This window comes from Paramisgurnus dabryanus, chromosome 14 (genome assembly GCF_030506205.2).
Source record: "Paramisgurnus dabryanus chromosome 14, PD_genome_1.1, whole genome shotgun sequence".
Lineage (NCBI taxonomy): Eukaryota > Metazoa > Chordata > Actinopteri > Cypriniformes > Cobitidae > Paramisgurnus > Paramisgurnus dabryanus.
In genome coordinates, this window is record NC_133350.1 from 20353651 (window position 1) to 20379034 (window position 25384).

Below are 25384 nucleotides of genomic sequence, written 5' to 3' on the forward strand. Positions count from 1 at the left end.
TCTATACATGTTCAATTTATTATTGAAATTACTTGAAATTCAGTAACTCAAAGCAGTGAACTTTAAATGAGAATCAAGTGCTCCACCTTGCGGTTAATAGCTGTAACACATGCCGGCTGATAGTTTCCGGTAGTATGGCGACTGTATCCCTCAATGAACACACAGCCTCTTGTTTCTGCAGGGAGGTAAGTAAATAGTTTTCTGTGAACACACTGACTCTTTTCACTTGTTTTGGCTCAGAAGTAGCCTATGTATAATCAGAAGAAAGTTGCCTCACGCTGATGTAACCGTTATATATCCAGAGTCTGGACGGCAGCTGTTATTTTGAAGGTGGGACTGTCTCACCGCGGTCAAGCCAGCCGCTGTTCGAAAATACATGGTCAAGCCAGCCGCATTTCAAATTACGCGTGTGCGCCTATTACTATACATACGGTAATTTCAAGAAAAGCAGAAAGAACGCGCTTTTCAGAGCGCTTGGTTTCCTCTCGCTCGCTTTCTCTCTCTCTCGCTCTCTCTCTCTTTGTCTCTTTCTTTCTTTCTCTCTCTCTCTGTCTGTCTCTCTTTCTCTTTCTTTCTTTCTTTCTTTCTTTCTTTCTCTGTTTTTTTCTCTTTCTTTCTCTCTTTCTGTCGTTCTCTCTCTGTCAATTTTCAATTTAAAGAACTTTATTGGCATGATTGTGTCACTTACTATATTGCCAAAGCATTATACATAAAACAAGAAACATACAGTAACACAATATTAACAAACATTAAGGTGCAATTAAGCTAAGGTGCTGGGTGATGGATGAAGTACTACTGCAAATAAAATAAAATAGAAACAGAGGATATTTGCAATATAAAGTAGACTTTGAAATATAAACATATGAAGTATACAAATGTACATTTATGGAGGCACATGAGAGGTAAAATAAAAGTACTGTACAAGATCAGGGCTGTAGATTATTTCTGATGGTGTGTAACTGATTAATGAATTTAGCAGCAGCTGATGGGTGTCTGTCTTCCCCCAGTAACATCTTCATTTGATCTGAATTTGAAGAGCTATGAAACTCTGCTATGAGCTTTGAGATTTTGTCTCTCTCTGTCCCTTTCTCTCTGTCTCTCTCTCTCTCTTTCTCTCTCTATCTCTCTTTCTTTCTTTCTTTCTCTCTCTCTGTCTCTCTCTCATTCTCTCTTTCTTTTTTCTCTTACTTTCTTTTTCTTTCTTTTTTCTCTCTGTCTTTTTCTCTTTCTTTCTCTCTTTTTGTCTTTCTCTCTTACTCTCTCTCTCTCTCTCTCTCTCTCTCTCTCTCTCTCTCTCTTCCTTTCTTTCTTTCTCTTTCTTTCTCTCTTTCTGTCTTACAGTATAAACACTTAATTTAAATAAAGTATAAAAAAACTATGATCTGTTTTTGAAGGGGACGTCCCATACAGTATGCATAGCTCATATTTAATCATTTCACTGCATCATTTTCGAAATATATACCATCACTCCACTTCAGAGGCCTATAAACATTTCATTTCAAAAGAGTAGAAAAAAAGGATGATCTGTTTTTTAAGGGGACGTCCCATACAGTATGCATACCTCATATTTAACCATTTCACTGCACCATTTTGGAAATATATACCATCACTCCACTTCAAAGGCCTATAAACACTTCATTTAAAAAGAGTAGAAAAAAAGGATGATCTGTTTTTTAAGGGGACGTCCCATACAGTATGCATACCTCATATTTAACCATTTCACTGCACCATTTTGGACATATATACCATCACTCCACTTCAGAGGCCTATAAACACTTCATTTCAAAAGAGTAGAATAAAAGGATGATCTGTTTTTTAAGGGGACGTCCCATACAGTATGCATACCTCATATTTAACCATTTCACTGCACCATTTTCGAAATATATACCATCACTCCACTTCAGAAGCCTATAAACACTTCATTTCAAAAGAGTAGAAAAAAGGATCATCTGTTTTTTTAAGGGGACGTCCCATACAGTATGCATACCTCATATTTAACCATTTCACTGCACCATTTTCGAAATATATACCATCACTCCACTTCAAAGGCCTATAAACACGTCATTTCAAAAGAGTAGAAAAAAAGGATGATCTGTTTTTGAAGGGGACATCCCATACAGTATGCATACCTTATATTTAACCATTTCACTGCCCCATTTTGGACATACTGTATATACCATCACTCCACTTCAAAGGCCTATAAACACTTCATTTCAAAAGAGTAGAAAAAAATGATGATCTGTTTTTGAAGGGGACATCCCATACAGTATGCATACCTCATATTTAACCATTTCACTGCACCATTTTCGAAATAAATACCATCACTCCACTTCAGAGGCCTATAAACACTTCATTTCAAAAGAGTAGAAAAAAAGGATGATCTGTTTGTGAAGGGGACGTCCCATACAGTATGCATACCTTATATTTAACCATTTCACTGCATCATTTTGGAAATATATACCATCACTCCACTTCAAAGGCCTATAAACACTTCATTTCAAAAGAGTAGAAAAAAAGGATGATATGTTTGTGAAGGGGACGTCCCATAGAGTATGCATACTTCATATTTAACCATTTCACTGCATCATTTTGGAAATATATACCATCACTCCACTTCAAAGGCCTATAAACACTTCATTTCAAAAGAGTAGAAAAAAAGGACGATCTGTTTGTGAAGGGGACATCCCATATAGTATGTATACCTTATATTTAACCATTTCACTGCATCATTTTGGAAATATATACCATCACTCCACTTCAAAGGCCTATAAACACTTCATTTCAAAAGAGTAGAAAAAAAGGATGATCTGTTTTTGAAGGGGATGTCCCATACAGTATGCACACCTCATATTTAACCATTTCACTGCACCGTTTTGGACATACTGTATATACCATCACTCCACTTCAAAGTCCTATAAACACTTCATTTCAAAAGAGTAGAAAACAATTATGATCTGTTTTTAAGGGGACGTCCCATACAGTATGCATACCTCATATTTAACCGTTTCACTACACCATTTTGGAAATATATACCATCACTCCACTTCAAAGGCCTATAAACACTTCATTTCAAAAGAGTAGAAAAAAAGGATGATCTGTTTGTGAAGGGGACATCCCATACAGTATGCATACCTTATATTTAACCATTTCACTGCACCATTTTGGACATACTGTATATACCATCACTCCACTTCAAAGGCCTATAAACACTTCATTTCAAAAGAGTAGAAAAAAAGGATGATCTGTTTGTGAAGGGGACGTCCCATAGAGTATGCATACTTCATATTTAACCATTTCACTGCATCATTTTGGAAATATATACCATCACTCCACTTCAAAGGCCTATAAACACTTCATTTCAAAAGAGTAGAAAAAAAGGATGATCTGTTTGTGAAGGGGACATCCCATACAGTATGCATACCTTATATTTAACCATTTCACTGCACCATTTTGGACATACTGTATATACCATCACTCCACTTCAAAGGCCTATAAACACTTCATTTCAAAAGAGTAGAAAAAAAGGATGATCTGTTTGTGAAGGGGACGTCCCATAGAGTATGCATACTTCATATTTAACCATTTCACTGCATCATTTTGGAAATATATACCATCACTCCACTTCAAAGGCCTATAAACACTTCATTTCAAAAGAGTAGAAAAAAAGGATGATCTGTTTGTAAAGGGGACGTCCCATAGAGTATGCATACTTCATATTTAACCATTTCACTGCATCATTTTGGAAATATATACCATCACTCCACTTCAAAGGCCTATAAACACTTCATTTCAAAAGAGTAGAAAAAAAGGATGATCTGTTTGTGAAGGGGACATCCCATATAGTATGCATACCTTATATTTAACCATTTCACTGCATCATTTTAGAAATATATACCATCACTCCACTTCAAAGGCCTATAAACACTTCATTTCAAAAGAGTAGAAAAAAAGGATGATCTGTTTTTGAAGGGGACGTCCCATACAGTATGCACACCTCATATTTAACCATTTCAATGCACCGTTTTGGACATACTGTATATACCATCACTCCACTTCAAAGGCCTATAAACACTTCATTTCAAAAGAGTAGAAAAAAAGGATGATCTGTTTGTGAAGGGGACGTCCCATAGAGTATGCATACCTCATATTTAACCATTTCACTGCACCATTTTCGAAATATATACCATCACTCCACTTCAGAGGCCTATAAACACTTCATTTCAAAAGAGTAAAAAAAAAGGATGATCTGTTTGTGAAGGGGACGTCCCATACAGTATGCATACCTTATATTTAACCATTTCACTGCATCATTTTGGAAATATATACCATCACTCCACTTCAAAGGCCTATAAACACTTCATTTCAAAAGAGTAGAAAAAAAGGATGATATGTTTGTGAAGGGGACGTCCCATAGAGTATGCATACTTCATATTTAACCATTTCACTGCATCATTTTGGAAATATATACCATCACTCCACTTCAAAGGCCTATAAACACTTCATTTCAAAAGAGTAGAGAAAAAGGACGATCTGTTTGTGAAGGGGACATCCCATATAGTATGTATACCTTATATTTAACCATTTCACTGCATCATTTTGGAAATATATACCATCACTCCACTTCAAAGGCCTATAAACACTTCATTTCAAAAGAGTAGAAAAAAAGGATGATCTGTTTTTGAAGGGGATGTCCCATACAGTATGCACACCTCATATTTAACCATTTCACTGCACCGTTTTGGACATACTGTATATACCATCACTCCACTTCAAAGTCCTATAAACACTTCATTTCAAAAGAGTAGAAAACAATTATGATCTGTTTTTAAGGGGACGTCCCATACAGTATGCATACCTCATATTTAACCGTTTCACTACACCATTTTGGAAATATATACCATCACTCCACTTCAAAGGCCTATAAACACTTCATTTCAAAAGAGTAGAAAAAAAGGATGATCTGTTTGTGAAGGGGACGTCCCATACAGTATGCATACCTTATATTTAACCATTTCACTGCACCATTTTGGACATACTGTATATACCATCACTCCACTTCAAAGGCCTATAAACACTTCACTTCAAAAGAGTAGAAAAAAAATATGATCTGTTTTTCAAGAAGACGTCCCATACAGTATGCATACTTCATATTTAACCATTTCACTGCACCATTGGTATGCATACTGTAAGGGACGTCCCCTTAAAAAACAGATCATCCTTTTTTTCTACTCTTTTGAAATGAAGTGTTTATAGGCCTTTGAAGTGGAGTGATGGTATATATTTTTGAAAATGGTGCAGTGAAATGGTTAAATATGAAGTATGCATACTATATGGGATGTCCCCTTCACAAACATATCATCCTTTTTTCTACTCTTTTGAAATGAAGTGTTTATAGGCCTTTGAAGTGGAGTGATGGTATATATTTCCAAAATGATGCAGTGAAATGGTTAAATATAAGGTATGCATACTGTATGGGACGTCCCCTTCACAAACAGATCATCCTTTTTTTCTACTCTTTTGAAATGAAGTGTTTATAGGCCTTTGAAGTGGAGTGATGGTATATACAGTATGTCCAAAATGGTGCAGTGAAATGGTTAAATATGAGGTGTGCATACTGTATGGGACATCCCCTTCAAAAACAGATCATCCTTTTTTTCTACTCTTTTGAAATGAAATGTTAATAGGCCTTTGAAGAGGAGTAATGGTATATATGTCCAAAATGATGCAGTGAAATGGTTAAATATAAGGTATGCATACTGTATGGGACGTCCCCTTCACAAACAGATCATCCTTTTTTTCTACTCTTTTGAAATGAAGTGTTTATAGGCCTCTGAAGTGGAGTGATGGTATATATTTCGATAATGGTGCAGTGAAATGGTTAAATATGAGGTATGCATACTGTATGGGATGTCCCCTTCACAAACAGATCATCCTTTTTTTCTACTCTTTTGAAATGAAGTGTTTATAGGCCTCTGAAGTGGAGTGATGGTATATATTTCCAAAATGATGCAGTGAAATGGTTAAATATAAGGTATGCATACTGTATGGGACGTCCCCTTCACAAACAGATCATCCTTTTTTTCTACTCTTTTGAAATGAAGTGTTTATAGGCCTCTGAAGTGGAGTGATGGTATATATTTCGATAATGGTGCAGTGAAATGGTTAAATATGAGGTATGCATACTGTATGGGATGTCCCCTTCAAAAACAGATCATCATTTTTTTCTACTCTTTTGAAATGAAGTGTTTATAGGCCTTTGAAGTGGAGTGATGGTATATACAGTATGTCCAAAATGGTGCAGTGAAATGGTTAAATATGAGGTATGCTTACTGTATGGGATGTCCCCTTCAAAAACAGATCATAATTTTTTTCTACTCTTTTGAAATGAAGTGTTTATAGGCCTTTGAAGTGGAGTGATGGTATATATGTCCAAAATGGTGCAGTGAAATGGTTAAATATGAGGTATGCATCCTGTATGGGACGTCCCCTTAAAAAACAGATCATCCTTTTTTTCTACTCTTTTGAAATGAAGTGTTTATAGGCCTTTGAAGTGGAGTGATGGTATATATGTCCAAAATGGTGCAGTGAAATGGTTAAATATGAGGTATGCATACTGTATGGGACGTCCCCTTAAAAAACAGATCATCCTTTTTTCTACTCTTTTGAAATGAAATGTTTATAGGCCTTTGAAGTGGAGTGATGGTATATATGTCCAAAATGGTGCAGTGAAATGGTTAAATATGAAGTATGCATACTGTATGGGATGTCCCCTTCACAAACAGATCATCCTTTTTTTCTACTCTTTTGAAATGAAGTGTTTATGGCCTCTGAAGTGGAGTGATGGTATATATTTCGAAAATGGTGCAGTGAAATGGTTAAATATGAGGTATGCATCCTGTATGGGACGTCCCCTTAAAAAACAGGTCGTCCTTTTTTTCTACTCTTTTGAAATGAAGTGTTTATAGGCCTTTAAAGTGGAGTGATGGTATATATTTCGAAAATGGTGCAGTGAAATGGTTAAATATAAGGTATGCACACTGTATGGGATGTCCCCTTCAAAAACAGATCATAATTTTTTTCTACTCTTTTGAAATGAAGTGTTTATAGGCCTTTGAAGTGGAGTGATGGTATATATGTCCAAAATGGTGCAGTGAAATGGTTAAATATGAGGTATGCATACTGTATGGGACGTCCCCTTAAAAAACAGATCATCATTTTTTTCTACTCTTTTGAAATGAAGTGTTTATAGGCCTCTGAAGTGGAGTGATGGTATATATTTCGAAAATGGTGCAGTGAAATGGTTAAATATGAGGTATGCATACTGTATGGGACTTCCCCTTAAAAAACAGATCATCCTTTTTTTCTACTCTTTTGAAATGAAGTGTTTATAGGGCTCTGAAGTGGAGTGATGGTATATATTTCGAAAATGGTGCAGTGAAATGGTTAAATATGAGGTATGCATACTGTATGGGATGTCCCCTTAAAAAACAGATCATCCTTTTTTTCTACTCTTTTGAAATGAAGTGTTTATAGGCCTTTGAAGTGGAGTGATGGTATATATGTCCAAAATGGTGCAGTGAAATGGTTAAATATGAGGTATGCATACTGTATGGGACGTCCCCTTAAAAAACAGATCATCCTTTTTTTCTACTCTTTTGAAATGAAATGTTTATAGGCCTTTGAAGTGGAGTGATGGTATATATGTCCAAAATGGTGCAGTGAAATGGTTAAATATGAAGTATGCATACTGTATGGGATGTCCCCTTCACAAACAGATCATCCTTTTTTTCTACTCTTTTGAAATGAAGTGTTTATGGCCTCTGAAGTGGAGTGATGGTATATATTTCGAAATTGGTGCAGTGAAATGGTTAAATATGAGGTATGCATCCTGTATGGGACTTCCCCTTAAAAAACAGATCATCCTTTTTTTCTACTCTTTTGAAATGAAGTGTTTATAGGCCTTTAAAGTGGAGTGATGGTATATATTTCGAAAATGGTGCAGTGAAATGGTTAAATATAAGGTATGCACACTGTATGGGATGTCCCCTTCAAAAACAGATCATAATTTTTTTCTACTCTTTTGAAATGAAGTGTTTATAGGCCTTTGAAGTGGAGTGATGGTATATATGTCCAAAATGGTGCAGTGAAATGGTTAAATATGAGGTATGCATACTGTATGGGACGTCCCCTTAAAAAACAGATCATCATTTTTTTCTACTCTTTTGAAATGAAGTGTTTATAGGCCTCTGAAGTGGAGTGATGGTATATATTTCGAAAATGGTGCAGTGAAATGGTTAAATATGAGGTATGCATACTGTATGGGACGTCCCCTTAAAAAACAGATCATTCTTTTTTTCTACTCTTTTGAAATGAAGTGTTTATAGGGCTCTGAAGTGGAGTGATGGTATATATTTCGAAAATGGTGCAGTGAAATGGTTAAATATGAGGTATGCATACTGTATGGGACGTCCCCTTAAAAAACAGATCATCCTTTTTTTCTACTCTTTTGAAATGAAGTGTTTATAGGCCTTTGAAGTGGAGTGATGGTATATATGTCCAAAATGGTGCAGTGAAATGGTTAAATATGAGGTATGCATACTGTATGGGACGTCCCCTTAAAAAACAGATCATCCTTTTTTTCTACTCTTTTGAAATGAAATGTTCATAGGCCTTTGAAGTGGAGTGATGGTATATATGTCCAAAATGGTGCAGTGAAATGGTTAAATATGAGGTATGCATACTGTATGGGACGTCCCCTTAAAAAACAGATCATCCTTTTTTTCTACTCTTTTGAAATGAAGTGTTTATAGGGCTCTGAAGTGGAGTGATGGTATATATTTCGAAAATGGTGCAGTGAAATGGTTAAATATGAGGTATGCATACTGTATGGGACGTCCCCTTAAAAAACAGATCATCCTTTTTTTCTACTCTTTTGAAATGAAGTGTTTATAGGCCTTTGAAGTGGAGTGATGGTATATATGTCCAAAATGGTGCAGTGAAATGGTTAAATATGAGGTATGCATACTGTATGGGACGTCCCCTTAAAAAACAGATCATCCTTTTTTTCTACTCTTTTGAAATGAAATGTTCATAGGCCTCTGAAGTGGAGTGATGGTATATATTTCGAAAATGATGCAGTGAAATGGTTAAATATGAGCTATGCATACTGTATGGGACGTCCCCTTCAAAAACAGATCATAGTTTTTTATACTTTATTTAAATTAAGTGTTTATTACTGTAAGACAGAAAGAGAGAAAGAAAGAGAAAGAAAGAAAGGAAGAGAGAGAGAGAGAGAGAGAGAGAGAGAGAGAGAGAGAGAGAGAGAGAGAGAGAGAGAGAGTAAGAGAGAAAGACAAAAAGAGAGAAAGAAAGAGAAAAAGACAGAGAGAAAAAAGAAAGAAAAAGAAAGTAAGAGAAAAAAGAAAGAGAGAATGAGAGAGAGACAGAGAGAGAGAAAGAAAGAAAGAAAGAGAGATAGAGAGAGAAAGAGAGAGAGAGAGACAGAGAGAAAGGGACAGAGAGAGACAAAATCTCAAAGCTCATAGCAGAGTTTCATAGCTCTTCAGATTCAGATCAAATGAAGATGTTACTGGGGGAAGACAGACACACATCAGCTGCTGCTAAATTCATTAATCAGTTACACACCATCAGAAATAATCTACAGCCCTGATCTTGTACAGTACTTTTATTTTACCTCTCATGTGCCTCCATAAATGTACATTTGTATACTTCATATGTTTATATTTCAAAGTCTACTTTATATTGCAAATATCCTCTGATTCTATTTTATTTTATTTGCAGTTGTACTTCATCCATCACCCAGCACCTTAGCTTAATTGCACCTTAATGTTTGTTAATATTGTGTTACTGTATGTTTCTTGTTTTATGTATAATGCTTTGGCAATATAGTAAGTGACACAATCATGCCAATAAAGTTCTTTAAATTGAAAATTGACAGAGAGAGAACGACAGAAAGAGAGAAAGAAAGAGAAAAAAACAGAGAAAGAAAGAAAGAAAGAAAGAAAGATAGAAAGAAAGAAAGAAAGAAAGAAAGAGAAAGAGAGACAGACAGAGAGAGAGAGAGAAAGAAAGAAAGAAAGAAAGAGACAAAGAGAGAGAGAGAGAGAGAGAGAGAGAGAGAGAGAGAGAGAGAGAGCGAGAGAGAGAGAGAGAAAGCGAGCGAGAGGAAACGAAACCAAGCGCTCTGAAAAGCGCGTTCTTTCTGCTTTTCTTGAAATTACCGTATGTATAGTAATAGGCGCACACGCGTAATTTGAAATGCGGCTGGCTTGACCATGTATTTTCGAACAGCGGCTGGCTTGACCGCGGTACAGTCTCGTACCCTGGCAACGTGTCAAGCCCTGTGGTTTCTGCGGTACTCTTTTTAGGATTGTGTTGTTATTGTTTCGATTGTATATTTATTTGACGTTATTAGCATTTCTAACAACCACTGGTTTTACGTGTATAGCAACCTTAAAACATCGCTATTCTTTCAGAATATTCGTGAAGTAATTTATATGAGCGGATAACTTAAGTTTTTTTAAAACCAATATGCTGGGACAGAGCAGACAGGTTTATTTATAAGGTAAAATATGTAAAAATAACCCAGCAGGTTGATGTTTCTGTGGGATTTTAACCGAGCTGTCTGTTTTAATCCGTTGGATCTTTGTCTCTAGACAGATCGCATTAGAAACTCTGATAGAAGTATCTAATCTGATAGTTACAACACTCTTAAACTGTTAAACTACTCAACTGCGTTAACTTAAAATACACAATGGTAACATTCAGTGATGATTAATAACATAAAAACTACAGTTGTGATGCATTAATGAGGCATCGTCTTTAGACAACGTAGGAGGCTTTCATAATCTAATAAGTCAGTTTTGTTTCTCCTAAACTAATTAAAATGAACAAGTTACCAGTTTTATTGTAGTAACATTTGCTGTATGATATGTTTAGTAAATTTTTGTGTGTATTTTCCCCTAAGGGGAAGTTTATAGTTACACTGTCATAATTGATAAAGAAGCATGTTGAAATTGCCACTATGTGGGTGTAAGCAAAAATGTGCAGTTTTTGGGTGTGTCCTTTAAAATGTAAATGAATTGATCTCTCTACCAATGGCAGTGCCGTGGTTGGATTGTGAAGATTAAGGGGTGGTATTATCCCCTTCTGACATCACAAGGGGAGACACATTTAAATTACCTCTTTTTTCACATGCTTGCAGAAAAAGGTTTACCAAAACTAAGTTATTGGGTTGATCTTTTTCACATTTTCTAGTTTGATAGAAACACTGGGGACCCAGTTATAGCACTTAAACATGAAAAAAGTCAGATTTTCATGATATGTCCCCGGGGCCCCTTTAAAACTCTTAAATGTAGTTCAACCAAATATGAAATTTAATATTAAAATACAAACTAGCATCATTTAAATAATCTGAATGAATGCAATTTATGGTAGATTTGGCATATTTTGTATTTACTAACTAAAGTAATTGTTATTACTAAAGATTTTAAAACTGTGGTAACTTGGTATAGAGTGTCACAGGGATGACATATTGTGTAGGCTATCCTGGAAGTTAGCGGGATACTGGTTCCCCTGCAAAAAACCCATCCATAGACTTTTATAGACTTTTGGATTATTGCAAAAAATAAGCTCTGTGTTTAACAAAAGTTTATGACACTTTTTGTTCAACAAGTTAGTCCTCACAGATAAACAGATAAAAATTTTATGAATTTTGATGTCAAAATTCATATTTTTATATTTCTAGTAAATGCATTCACACTTCAAAATTCATAAAAGTTGTATTAATCTGTGAAAATTACTTTGTTGGACAAAATTTGTAAGTATCTTTTACTTTTATTAATCACAGACTTGAATAATGAAAAATTAATTGGCTTTTTTGTGCGAGGACCAGTGTCCCGCTAACTTCTGGGTTGACCTACAAAAATACATCATACCTGCGGCACTCTTTTAGCCAGAATGGCCATCAAAGTAAATAAAATTTTTTTTTAAACAAGAATACATGAATATCAGTAACAATCACTTTAATATTTGTGGTTATTATTATAGTAAATAATTATATGTTGATTGTCACATATATAATGGTTGTCACTGGCACACTTAGGTAAAGCAATACTTCTTCCTATCAGCTGTTCTTGATACTTTGTTTTTAAGGAAGAGTCAGTGGGGTGAGGGAAAGCCCTGGCACTTTTAAGTATAACCCCAAATTACCTGGAGCAGCTGCATGTATGTACATGTCAAATAAATGACCAGAGAAAATAACAGCTTATGGTCAGTAGAGCATTAGACAAAAATACAGATCTATGATCTTTACTTTTAAAAAGTTATATGTAATAATAAAGTTATAAAGTTAACATCTAATAATAGTATATGTGTTTGTGTGTGTGTGTGACCCTGGACCATAAAACCAGTCATAGGAGTCTATTTGAATAAATAAATAAATAAGCTTTCCATTGATGTATGGTTTGAGGAAATCACATTTAAATTTGTTAATTAATTCCTTTACAACACATATCACTAATGAGAAATATATTCATGATATATTGATGGTAGGAAATTCACAAAATATATTCATGGACCACGATCTTTACTTAATATCCTATATTTGTTTTTTGTATAAAAAAATCGATAATTTTGCCCATACAATGTATTGTTGGCTTTTGCTACAAATGTATCTGTGATACTTATGACAGGTTTTGTGGTCAAGGGTCACATATATTACAGTAATCCTCACTGCTGGACTTAAAAAGTAAATTTTTATGAAAATTATCCCATGCTAAAACATACATATATGGCAATAGTATTTATAAATTCTGTTATAGCTTTGGTATGTCTGCGGTTGTATGTCTGCAGTCTACATTGCCACATTCCTTGCATAAGCAGAATGTGTGCTTGTTTTGATATTAATTTTCCTCATTCCTGGCCATATTGCTTAAACAATTGAAGGAAAAAGGTCACTAATATTTCCTGTGGTAAGAGTTCCACATGGAGTCGGATCCGTTCATTTCAGGTTCCCACACTGCGGTACTTCATAAGTTGTTTGTCCTTCCCCTTCGTCACATCTTTCTTTGAACACTCTTGCACGCTCTCTCCCCCTCTCTCTTTCTTGACTCATAAATGATTGTAGGTGCTGAGAGTCGGTGTGGTTCCTTCCATGTGGCTTGAGGGACTATGCTTCTGCTGGTAGCTCTTTGCCTTGTCTGTACTTATAAAACCATCTCGGCCACAGATGGTGGCCAGGACACCAGCCACAAACCACAGTTCGACTACAACAGCCTAGCCCTGCCACAGCAGCATATCCCATTCTTTTTGTACAACAACAAATTTGTGGCCAAGCTTTGCAAAGAGGACCCACATTGCCCTTTTAAAGTGAGTATTTGTTCTTTTATTTAATTTTGAATATTTGCACAAGTTCGTCTAGAGACGTATGTGTGGTATTGCTCTAAGTATTTGTGTTTAAACCTGTTAGTAAATTTTTACATTGTGAATAGGCACAGTTATGATAGTAAATAAGTACTTAATATCATTTTTTTGATTTGTGTAAATGCTGTAGCAGCAGTAGATGAAATGATGATGATATTATTCTGTGTTTGCTGGGGTAGGATGCTCTGTCGCACAGGAAGGCCTGCTGGGGTTATGAAAAAAACTGTTCCCCCGAACACCGCTTCAGTTATCCTGTGTGTACCAGCCTTGATTCAGGATGGTATGTCTTAATTTTTTGACCTCTGGGTATACATATATATGTGTGTTCTGTGTACTACCTGTATTAGTATTTTTTTACTGTAAAGCTGTTACAATGTAAATAAATATGGTTATAGAAATAATTTAAATTGAAATGATTTGAATAACTCTAGTAATCCATGTCAAAGTTATGGTTGCAAATGGGCAGAAAGTTTCCAGTAAATTTCTGGAAACTTTCTATAGAACTTAATTTGGGAATTTTGGAAATATTGCAAACTAAGGAAAAATATTGGACACTACGGAAATGTAGGGAAATTTATATCATATATCATTTATATCATAATCTATATCATATACAAACATAAATATTTTGTTTGGTCATAAGCAGACATGCATGCAAAGTAATAAATTTTTTTTAAATGATGTCTTGACTGATTTAATTGTAAGTAGAACTTTAATTAATACTTTCATTAAGTAAAACAAAGCATAATAAACATTATTATAGTTATTATAATAGTGCTAGCTTACATTTAGATATCTGATTTACTGGCTAGCTAGCTGTCTACCGTATAAACACATTTAGGTATTTGCTAGTTAAACTGTAAAATGCAGCAAGTGGGGCTTCTGTGGTAGTCAACGCCTGGAAAATCGAGGGCGATCTAAGTCAGATATACGGAGGATTTTTTTATTTTCATTTTAAACACAATTATGCTGCAAGAGTTTTTTAAAACTATGTTTAAGTTCCCTGTTATAGGCAACTCTACAATTTGTTTCAAATTCCCAGTTTATTTCCATTAATTCCAATATATTCCCGTTAATTCACATATATTCCCATTAATTCCCAAGTTTCCAGCCTTGAGAATTTTGGGAATTTTGCAACCCTATTCGTTGTAAATCCTCAAGATGTTTGATAAATCCTCCTATGACCATGTGAAGCATGTTTACCTTGACTCAAGTACATCAGTGTACAATTTTACTTTTTTCAAATAAATTTGGGGAAAATAAAAATACAACGCTCTTAATAGAGTGTATGCAGAACAGTCATTGAAGATTTTATACAAGCATGTTGTATTGATTTTCCACCTTGTACCTACATTTCACTGAAAGATGTATCCTGTGTGTATCTGTGTATGTGACAAATATACAAATTAAACTGAATCTTTTGGGTTGTAGTATGTAGCTAAGTATTGATAATGGTATTGATAAGTATTGATAATGGTATTGATAAGTATTGATAATGGCTGCCTCCCACTGTGTTCTCTTTTTTTTAAGGGCGAGCTCAATTGAGTCTGCACAGGAAGTATTCTGGAAACAAGGGGATTTTGGCTATGTGAGGGAGCGTCTATATGAGATGAAGACATTGTGCAAACCACTGAGTCCTGTGAGCTTCTTTCTTTTATTTTTTGTCCTGTTTTTTCTCTGGATCAGCTCCCATCTTACCTATATCTTTTGAACCCTTTACTTCAGCTGCCTGTTTCCCAGCTGAGGATCTTGGTCCTCCTCCAGAACTTTTATCCATTGGGCATCAGCACTGAGTTTATGATGATGGATTAGTTTTAATGACTGCTTTCATTTCACTTAAGCATGTTCAGACAATACTGAGAAGAAACGTGCAACTACAAGTTTATCTCTCCAGTTCTTTCTGAATGTAACTTTTACCAATGTTTTTCTTTTATTTCCTTTCTCAGGGAGATTCTTCTCTAAAATGCTCTAGTCATATGCGGTTCTGCAGGGCAACAAACTTGTACCTCGATCTGCGGAGTCCCCGCCGAGGTCATGAAAGGTCAGTAAGGTTGTTTGAGGTCAAGGAAAATGCAGATCTGTGTGAAGTCATCTGACAAAGCTGTGAGAACTTCCTGTCTGAACGAGTCCCCGCTGTTTCTCTCGGCCTTCATTCCTCTTCCTCACTGTCACTGCAGGTATAAAGAGGATTTCCTGGAAACGGGCGAGATTGGTGGTCACTGCAGCCTTAAAAGTGAAACATTAGCTTTGGAAGGGAAGCACAAAAGTCCTCTTCAGTCCTGGTAAAGAAATTATAAAAAATACATAAAAAACTAATTTGTAAGAGACCATGTCTTGACAAAAACGGTTTGGCAAGATGAGTTTAAAAAATATTTAAAAAAAACTTGTTTTAAAAGCACACATCTGTTTTATTTCAATGCACAGTGTATTTATGTTCATTTTATGCAATAAAAAATTACATTTGCACCATTTTTAAGAAAGTTAAGACTAAATGGACCTAAAAATGTCAAATGGTGTAACCGCCAATTGCACCAAAGAATGAGAAATATTAAATATTTTAATCACCTTGATGACATGTAAGCGTAATCATAAAAAAATAAAAAAATCATTTTAAAATAATAATAATTTTATTAGTTATTTCTAAATGTAAATATTAATGCGGTATTGTAATATTTTTCCTGACATATGCTGAAAACAGCTCTGTTTTCTAAATAATCTTTGACAAATTATGTAAAAATGTATATAAAAAAATCATATTACACTAAACTAGATGATTACATTTTATTCCAAATTTTTTGTGAATATATTTATATTTTCATTTAAAAAATACTATTTACACCAGTTGACACAGACAGGTTACACCACATTGACATTTTTGCAATTATCCCCCAAATATTCTTTCAAAATGAAATAAAACCAGAAATTTTAGACTTGGTCCTCAAAAAAGAGAATGTATGCAAGTTATCTGCAAATTTATTTTGAAATTTTAACCCTTTTACATTTTATTGAACCATACGGACAGAAAATAATTAACATCACATCATTGACCCTTTAACAAAATGATAAAGGGTCATTAAAAAATAAATTTTGAAAAAAGAAAAAAATTAAGCACATAAGAATTTTAATTTTCATGTTTTAATGTCTCAGGTTTGCAGAATTGCAGACATACACAGAACTGAACTTCCACCCCTTAGATGATGGGCACTGTGACGTCATCATCGATAGACCAACCGTCTTCATGAAGTTGGATGCAGGTGTGTTTCTGGATAATCGACCTTTTAATCAAAAGGATCACATGCTTAGTGAACTTATAACAAACATATGTTCTGTGCCTCTTTCAGGAGTAAACATGTACCATCACTTCTGTGACTTTGTTAACCTCTACATCTCCCAACACATCAACAATTCATTCAGTCGCGACATAAACATCGTCATGTGGGACACCGTAGGTGTTCTCTTTTACACATTTATGCATTTTCACTTTTTCTCATATCATTGAATATTGTTAGCCCTGGGGTGCACTTAGTTACTGTATTTCAGATGATGTTTTGGTGAAAAGATTCAAAGGAAACAGTGGGCAGAAAATAGAGTGACTTACAATAAGACCTTATCCTGCGTATTGTTCAGATGTTAGTGTTTCAAGGATGAGGAAGAGAGGGCAGAATGAAGGGATGTGGAGAAGGAGGGAGATTTCTTTTAAATGAAACAATATAACTGAGTCTGCCAAATAAAAAATGTATTAGTTGAATTGTGTGCTTAACATCGTATCCAAGAATCTAAAAATGTGAATTATCTTTGCAATTCTCCTTTGTCAGAGTGTGTATGGATATGGTGACCTGTTCAGTGAAACCTGGCGGGCTTTCTCCGATTATGACATCATTCATCTTAAAAACTTTGACTCCAAAAGGGTAAAAGATTTCTACTGTATATCACATCATCTTTCTTACAAATGATTCCTATAGTCTTTGTACTATATTAAAATTTTATTTTTCACAGGTGTGTTTCAAAGATGCGTTTTTCTCTCTTCTTCCAAGAATGCGCTATGGTCTTTTCTACAACACCCCTCTTGTGCGTATCCAAATCATCCTTAAAAAATTTGTTTCTGTGATTTTTGTGGTGTCTTTAAATTTAGAGCTCAGATGCAAAACCCTCTATGTGCATCTGACATGTTTTCTTGGAAACGATTATTGTTTTTATAAAGCTCTTATGTTTAGGTTCAGTAATTTTACTTTAATGGCAATGAAAAGGTTATTAGTCAGTAAATGAAATGCCTTATTTTTTTTTTTTTACAAATTTCACATTGGTATTTAACAATTTGGACTGTAATTTTTTGCTGCAATACCCTTTAAGTACATGCAAGAATCTCCACTTCTAAAAAAGTCTCCAGTCACTCTTTACTATATGCACGTAACCTAATATATTAATTAAACCTTTAACTGGGACAATTGAAATCCGACGTACCCACCGTTGTTCATGCCGTTCTTCCATGCACTTAGAGGACTTTGCAGAAAAATATTTTAATAGATTGTGTTTATCAGATTCTGCTAACAAAACAGTACTTCTGAAGTACTCAGTACAGTACTCAGCCTGAGGCTGGGATTAAGTGAATTTGAAGCAAAAGTATTTGTTGAGCATATAATTCACACAGAGAGCATTCAGTCAATATCATTATCTCTGTTTTGATGGAGGTGGCGTTTAGCAGCTTTTGCATCTGAGCTTTAAATTCCTTTGCTGTTTACTGCGGTGATTCTGTAACTGACCAGTACTCAGTTTCTCTGTTTATTTTGCATTTGTTTATATTTGCTCTCGATATTCTTTCATCTGTTTGCTGTTGTGTTAATGCATCTCAGTATGACATTGGCTGAAGCTGTGTGCATGAGTATTTGCTTTGACTGAACTCATCTGCTGTCGCTCAAGTCACCCTCACAGTTTTAATTCTATTGCCTGACCCTATGTTGTATAACATATTATGCGAGTGTGGGAGAAATGTAATTGATCCAACTAGTTTCAATGTTTGTGAGTGTTGTTTAATAATATGTTTGTGTCATTTGAAGATATCTGACTGTCACAGTGAGGGAATGTTTCGGGCGTTTTCCCAACATGTGCTTCACCGACTCGGTGTCCCACAGGAGGGACCAAAGGTAAACAAACCTAAAAATACACATACCAATGATGCTTTGAATCTAAGTAGCACAGAAAGAAACTCATAGTCCTAAAGGAGATATATACAACACTATATAAATACAATATATACACATTAGTCTAGAGCAGTGTTTCTCAACCAGGGTGCCGGAGCCCACTAAAGGAACTTCCAAGGGAGCCTCAAGATGATAAAATTTTTCACAAAAAGACAAAATTAACATTTAAATAAGATGAAGCAACTAAAAATCAAGATCTTTTCAGTGTTTATTTTTGTAACGATTATATACAACCTGTCTAGTTATGCCAAGCTTTATTGGGTAAAAATTATGAGTGGAAGAAGCAATATGGGGGCTTTGAATTTAAAAAAGAGCCTCTACTGACTACATTTATGCATTTTAGCAGATACTTTTATCCAAAGAGACTTACAGTGCATTTAACCTATACATACTATCAATATTTGTGTTTCCAATATCTGGAATTCCAACCTATTGCGCTTCAAATGCAATGTTCCACCAATTGAGCTGTAGGAACACAGGATCTTTCAAATCAGAATCTTTCAGAAGGGTTGGACTATTTTTGATTGGGCCTTAGCCACCGGTTTCACTGAGCTACACAACAGCTGGCATAAATCTGTGACAACTGTATGTGTGCGTGTGTACATACCTGGCCCTGACCCATTCTCAGCTGTTCCTCAAATCATTCAGATTCCCCTCTTTGTCTTCCTGACAGACTTTCACGCATAGCCACACATATAGATGTCGCTTTATAGAAAACCATCCATAACCAATCGTTAAATATTATATAGTCAATACCACCGACTCAGTAGTCTGTGCCATAGGCTCTTGTGTAGCGGTATATGCAATGATGTTTGTCTAGAAGGCCATATGGTGTGTGTTTGTGTTCAAGAAGTAGGCCTACCCTAAAATTTGTGAAGTGATCATCTGTCACTAGATGGCACTGTTGTATAATTTATTTCTCCACTATATTTGTGTTTGTGAATGAAGGATTCCACAATATGTACATTTGCCTAGTCTTTGCCCACCTAAATTAACAATGAATTAAATTATTTCAGTTTTGATATATTATATATAATATATGAACTGAATATGATGTCCTTTTGCCGTGTCAGGAGGGCCAAGTCCGTGTCACCCTATTGGCAAGGAGCACTGAGTATCGTAGGATAATAAACCAAGAGGAGGTGAGTGTTCACTTTGTCTCTTTCTTTTCTCATCATTGATTTATCACTTTGGTTCTTTAACTGGCCATTTAAACTCTTATTTGTTAAGGACCTCTGCTTAATAAAATCCTAGATTTAGTTGGCCTTTGTCCATATGAGTGTGCGGTATCATTAATCACCTTTGGAGTCCCTGCTGTGTGTGTGTGTGTGTGTATATGCAGATCATAACGGCTCTGAAGACTGTACCTTTTTTTGAGGTCAGAGTTGTGGATTACAAATACAAGTAAGTGATTTGTACTTCATTGTTTTAAATTATTGTTTGGAGATGCTTTGATGCTTTTGATTTTTTTTCGTAGAGAGATGCCGTTCCTGGAGCAGATCCACATCACCCACAACTCTGATGTCTTCATCGGGATGCATGGAGCCGGATTGACTCACCTTCTCTTCCTTCCCGACTGGGCCGTCATATTTGAATTGTATGTGGCGTGTGTACCTCTCTACTCTATAACTGTCTTGAACTTTACCCTACTGTAGAGCTGTGAAAACTTTTCTCTTTTACAAATTTTAGAGCGAGCACTTTCATATCCTCAGTTTCTAAAAAAGTTATAATGACAGTCAGCTGTCTTTTCAAAGAGATTTAAAATGCTTTTAGGAGCATTTCACCGAATCAGTGTCATTTGCATGTTGTAAATTGACAAAATGAAAGTTAAGGGGCGGTTTCCTGGACAGGGCTTATCTTAATCCCAGACTAAAATGCATGTTTGAACTGCCTTAATTTGAAAACATCTTGCACTGACATAACACATATCAGTGCCATTGTTTTATCTTAAGATGCACACCAGTATTTTTTTGTAAGGTTTGTTTGTAAAAACTACTTAAATATCCTAATGTAACTAAAGACTAGTCGTGAATTAATCTAAACCCTGTCTGGGAATCCGCCCCTAAATTGAATAGGCCTACCACTCATAGTTCACTATTCAAAATGGGTATTGGTTAATCTCGGGTAACTCTTTTATTTAACATGGTTCTGTAATGAAAGATGAATGCATTTTAGTAACAGGAATTAAAGGGAGTTTAATATAGATGTATGAATATGTGCTAATAGTGTAAGAACACTAAACAACTAGTAATTTACCAAAAAATTTGGATTTTTAAAGTAAACAAATAACATCAAAGACATAATATAGGTAACAGGACAGTACCGTAAGATTGACTCTCACAGTCATCGCTGCAATATCATAAAATATACAAAAAAGAAAATGATAAATTAACATTTGGTCTTCTCATTGCATTCAGAAGGTCCAGATGATCAAACATCCTGTAGAAAATGTTTGTAGTGGAATATTTCTAGTTTTTTAGAGTGAAAACTTGGGGACAGGACCAAAATGTGTATTTTAAATAAATTATGATAGTTTATGATAAAAATATTTAAATAAAAAAAGGGATACGGAGTCACACAAAAATGCAAAAAATAAAGATATCTAAAAAGATTTTATGCTTTATATTTACAGGACTGATGCTATAATAATCAAATGCTATTTTCTTATTTTTTCAAAAATGTAGTTTAAATTTGAAGTAAGATTAATGGGCACAACACTTTGCTTAATAATAATATATATATATTTTTTAATGGATTTTCTTGCATTTTTAAAAATATAATATCCTAGTGACAGAAATGGCACCAATTCAGTGAAATGTCCCTTTTTTGTTTTAATTCATACTTTAATAGTGATTGTTAAAATGATATTCGGGCGGTTTCCCTGACAGGGATTAGACAAGTCCTAGACTAAAATAAATGTAAGAGCTGTCCAAACGGAAAACAAATTGCACTGACATATATCAGTGCCCTTTGTTTTGCCTAAAAATGCACACATGTAATGTTTTTGGTAAGGCATGCCATGTTTGTTAAAACTAGTTATATTTCCTAATTAAACTAATGCCTTGTCCTGTCTTAAAATAATCCCTGTCCGCGAAACCATCCCATAATTAATTTTAAATTAAATGAAATTACAGTGCATTAAAACATTGTGTTTTTCTTGGGAATCAAACCCACAACCTTAGTGTTGCTAGCACCATCTTAAACCAGATAAGCTACACACCATTTGTATGCAACTTGCGCAAAATCATTTTTTTCTTTCTGTTTTTACTTCTAATAGATTAAAATGTCACAATTCACATTACCCTTTTCATTGTGCGTTAAAACATTTTCCCCTGTGTGTGTCTGTTCTTCTGGTTTTGAGAAGGCTTGTGATGTTATACATCTACCCAGCACATTAATCAACTCCAACACTTATGTGGGTGAAATCAGCCTTCTGTGCAGTACAATGTACTGAGTGTGTGTATTACGGAGGAGGGAAGTATCTCTAACTGAGCTGAGTGTCTGTGTGACAGTGAAATACAGCCTAATTAAACAGTTATCCATCAAACGGAGTCTGCGGAGGCTTTGTGGGGCGCTTCCTGCTAAGTTTGGGACATTAAGCATCCTTCTTCCTGTATTCCACAGGTACAACTGTCAAGATGAGAGCTGCTACCGCGATCTGGCCCGACTGAGAGGGGTCCATTACATGACTTGGCAAAAAAGGAACAAAGTGTTCCCTGAGGATAAGGTGAAGAGAGCAATCACACACACTACTGTGTTTTAATCTCAGCATTCCTATATAGCACAGATATCACTTTCTGAGTGTGGGATAAAGGGATTTCTTTACTTTTAGATTAGTCTGAGAACGGTGGGCTCATCAAACATATTCAGATTTTTAAACCACACTTAAAAATGCATTAGACATCAGACCAAGTGGCATATAAGTTTATTACGCATTTACCTGGCATGCATTATTATACATATAAATGATAAAACAAGTTTATAACTATCTAGTTATAAATTTGGAGGAACTTTTTGCAAAGTTAATGTGATTAGGTGGTAGGCAGCGGACTATACATCCAATAAAGACTTTGAGATCAGTTGTTTAAAGTGTTTGTTTTACAGACATCCGTTGGTTTGGTATTTTAGCTAACATTTAAATCGTGGCTTAATACTTTTGGGGTCAATACATGCAAATAATGGTAATCAATTTCAATTTTATTTTATATGCATGTATACAGTTTACTATTATTTGCTTGTGTCACAGGGGCATCACCCAACTCTTGGGGAACATCCGAAGTTTACCAACTACTCTTTTGACGTAGAAGAGTTCATGCGTCTGGTCCTGTTAGCGGCTGAACACGTGATGCGGCAACCGGGTTGGCGAGCGAAGCAAACCCGAGATGAACTGTAGCCCATGAAGGTCTTCTTTGAGAAGAAGCACACTCCTAGTAACTGCCCACACTACTAAAACTGTTGCCACAAAGACAATTGTCTTATATGTGAAAGCACAAACTACAAAAAAATGCATTTTATATTTAACCTGCGCTGTCTCTGGCAGTTGCAGGTTGCCCATGGAGGTACTGAAATAGGTCATTGAAAGACTTCACATCCATTTTTTGGCTGGTGTGATTGGTCAGTTTTTAAGTGGCCTAGCACACTTTAAGTACTGTATGTGTGGATATACATTTTTTTAGAGGCTACAATTTGAAAGCTGTTTTTAAGTGTAGTTTTGTAATTTTATTTTTAGACTGGCTAAAGTTAAAACGTAATTTTTTGTCAGCTTATTTTCCCACATATTTTAGTGTGACGGTGCCTAAACCATTGTAACTCTTAAGAATATTGTGCTTTTAATTACATTATATTGTAAACCTAGATTTTTTACATATTAAGGCACAGGAAATGACCTCAGTTTTATATTTATTATGTAGTCACTGTTTTATTTATAGCCTGTAGCAGTCATTTTGTAAAATTCGCACACTTTGAACCGTTGGTTCAGTATTGTTTTCTTTATGAAGTATTTTAATCAGTATTTAGACACTCCAAAAAGTTAAATGAACTTACCTTTTACTGACAGTGTCTCTTAATTATGAAATTATTTATGAAGTATTATTATTTGTTTTAGGCCAAAATATGTAAGGATTACTATAATATTTTAAAGATGTTATTTAATATGGACACACTGTTTTTGTAAAAACATTGTATTTGTGCTTTGCCTTTGTATTTGGAAATTTATATGAAGCTATTTAAAATATTTTTGTTATTGGAACAAACTTACATAAAGGGAAAAATGAATTAAATGTTATTTATGGAATTTATGACGTACAGCTTTTTTCATTAGTAAATTAATGACCAGAGCTTAAGAACAGTGGCTTTCAGTCTTTTGGTATATCGTGCGCATATATCTTATATATTTTCTATCCCCCTCTCGGTGTTTCATATATAAATATACGCTTGACCCTTAAAACCCCACTGACGCTCTCTGTGGTAGCATTGCATGCCCGCTAGATGGCGATATAACACCATTAATGATTACGCATCGCCTTCGAGTGTCCACCTGACGAGCCATCTTATAGTTGGACAGCGTCATGATTTGCTGTTTACTGTTGTGAAACTGATAACATAAGTGATAATGTGAATATATTCGTGATAAAGTAAAGAACAATGCATGTTGTTAATAAATGTTTCTTAACACTTTGTATGTTAGATATCTTATAGATACGCTAGACATCAAAATATACATTTTTCTTTTCTATTTTTTTATTCTATCACCATCCGTACTTCGTACACATTTGTTAAGAGATGCATGGTGAACTGATGTTCCTTTATTGTCTCTCGTTTGTTAGAGAAAGACTTAATGACTGTACGCGCTCGAACACACAGATAGTTTATGACGCGCGCTGCGCGCGTGCTTTAATTAAAGCGAATACCGGAAGAGCTATAGCGGCTCGCGTGAAGAATTACGCTCTCGATGCTTTCTAATGATGAGTCTTACAAAGCTAATAACAGCAGCCTTTGCCTTTCATGTCTTATTCAGTGGATTCGTTCTCCGTGCACGGGTGGCCTTATTTTGTCGTGTTTAAAGTAATGGGATGTCACTGTAGTGGAATTGTTGGGGAGTGAGCAATTATTACAGGCCCAGTACTTGTACTGGAGAAATGCGCTCTTCACTACACACTAGTTATTTACATCATGTAAATAAGCGCCTCTGGGGTTTCCTCTTCCAATATGAGACATGATGGGTAATATAAACAGCAGCCTATTTAATGAGGAAAAAATACAAACAAACTAGGCTATATGTAATGCCAAAATCACCATGGCTGTTTCCAGGCCCAACTTTCTTGTGTTATCTTTATTCTCGCCTTTAAACTTCATTGATGTCAATCTTCCACGTGTGCCAGTGATTATTCTCTCTGCTATGATTCTCTCTTTCTTCTTCTAAAACCCAAATTAGATTTGTTTTCATCATCCATCACCTATTCCCATTGTCTTTGTGCATAATATCCATTTTCCTGCCTGTCACCTCATCTAATTCATCTCATGAGGAACCCCAAAATTCTCACCACTGAACAGAAATAAATCAATTACCAAGGGCTCATCTTACATACCAACTGCAACAAGGCGTCCCACAAAGCAAGAAAACGTTCTCTTTCAGAGGATAAATGTGGAAATATTGATTATGTTGGAAGAAATATTTCTCAAGTTATGATCAGACATTTCCATAATGCTCGCAACAATCGCAGGAGGAAGGAGTCTCAGAGGGG

General features: G+C 35.2%; 1 protein-coding gene across 3 annotated transcripts; it reads left to right on the top strand.

The window, feature by feature from the left end:
• Positions 1–117: 117 nt before the first annotated feature.
• Positions 118–23934, top strand: eogt (EGF domain-specific O-linked N-acetylglucosamine (GlcNAc) transferase). Of its 3 annotated transcripts, XM_065241529.2 has the most exons (18): positions 134–185; positions 303–335; positions 10331–10375; positions 13148–13389; positions 13623–13723; positions 14974–15082; positions 15390–15484; positions 15621–15725; positions 16591–16697; positions 16785–16888; positions 17259–17351; positions 17440–17511; positions 18498–18584; positions 19715–19783; positions 19984–20045; positions 20119–20238; positions 22266–22368; positions 22888–23934. In XM_065241529.2, exons 4-18 carry the CDS (start codon positions 13192–13194, stop codon positions 23032–23034), a joined length of 1572 nt encoding a protein of 523 aa, XP_065097601.1. In that variant the 5' UTR covers positions 134–185; positions 303–335; positions 10331–10375; positions 13148–13191; the 3' UTR covers positions 23035–23934. The 3 variants fall into 3 exon arrangements, with proteins under 3 accessions (XP_065097600.1, XP_065097602.1, XP_065097601.1); XM_065241528.1 differs by lacking the exons at positions 303–335; positions 10331–10375 and having other exon boundaries at positions 118–185; XM_065241530.1 differs by lacking the exons at positions 303–335; positions 10331–10375; positions 17440–17511 and having other exon boundaries at positions 118–185.
• The last annotated feature ends 1450 nt before the right edge of the window (positions 23935–25384 follow it).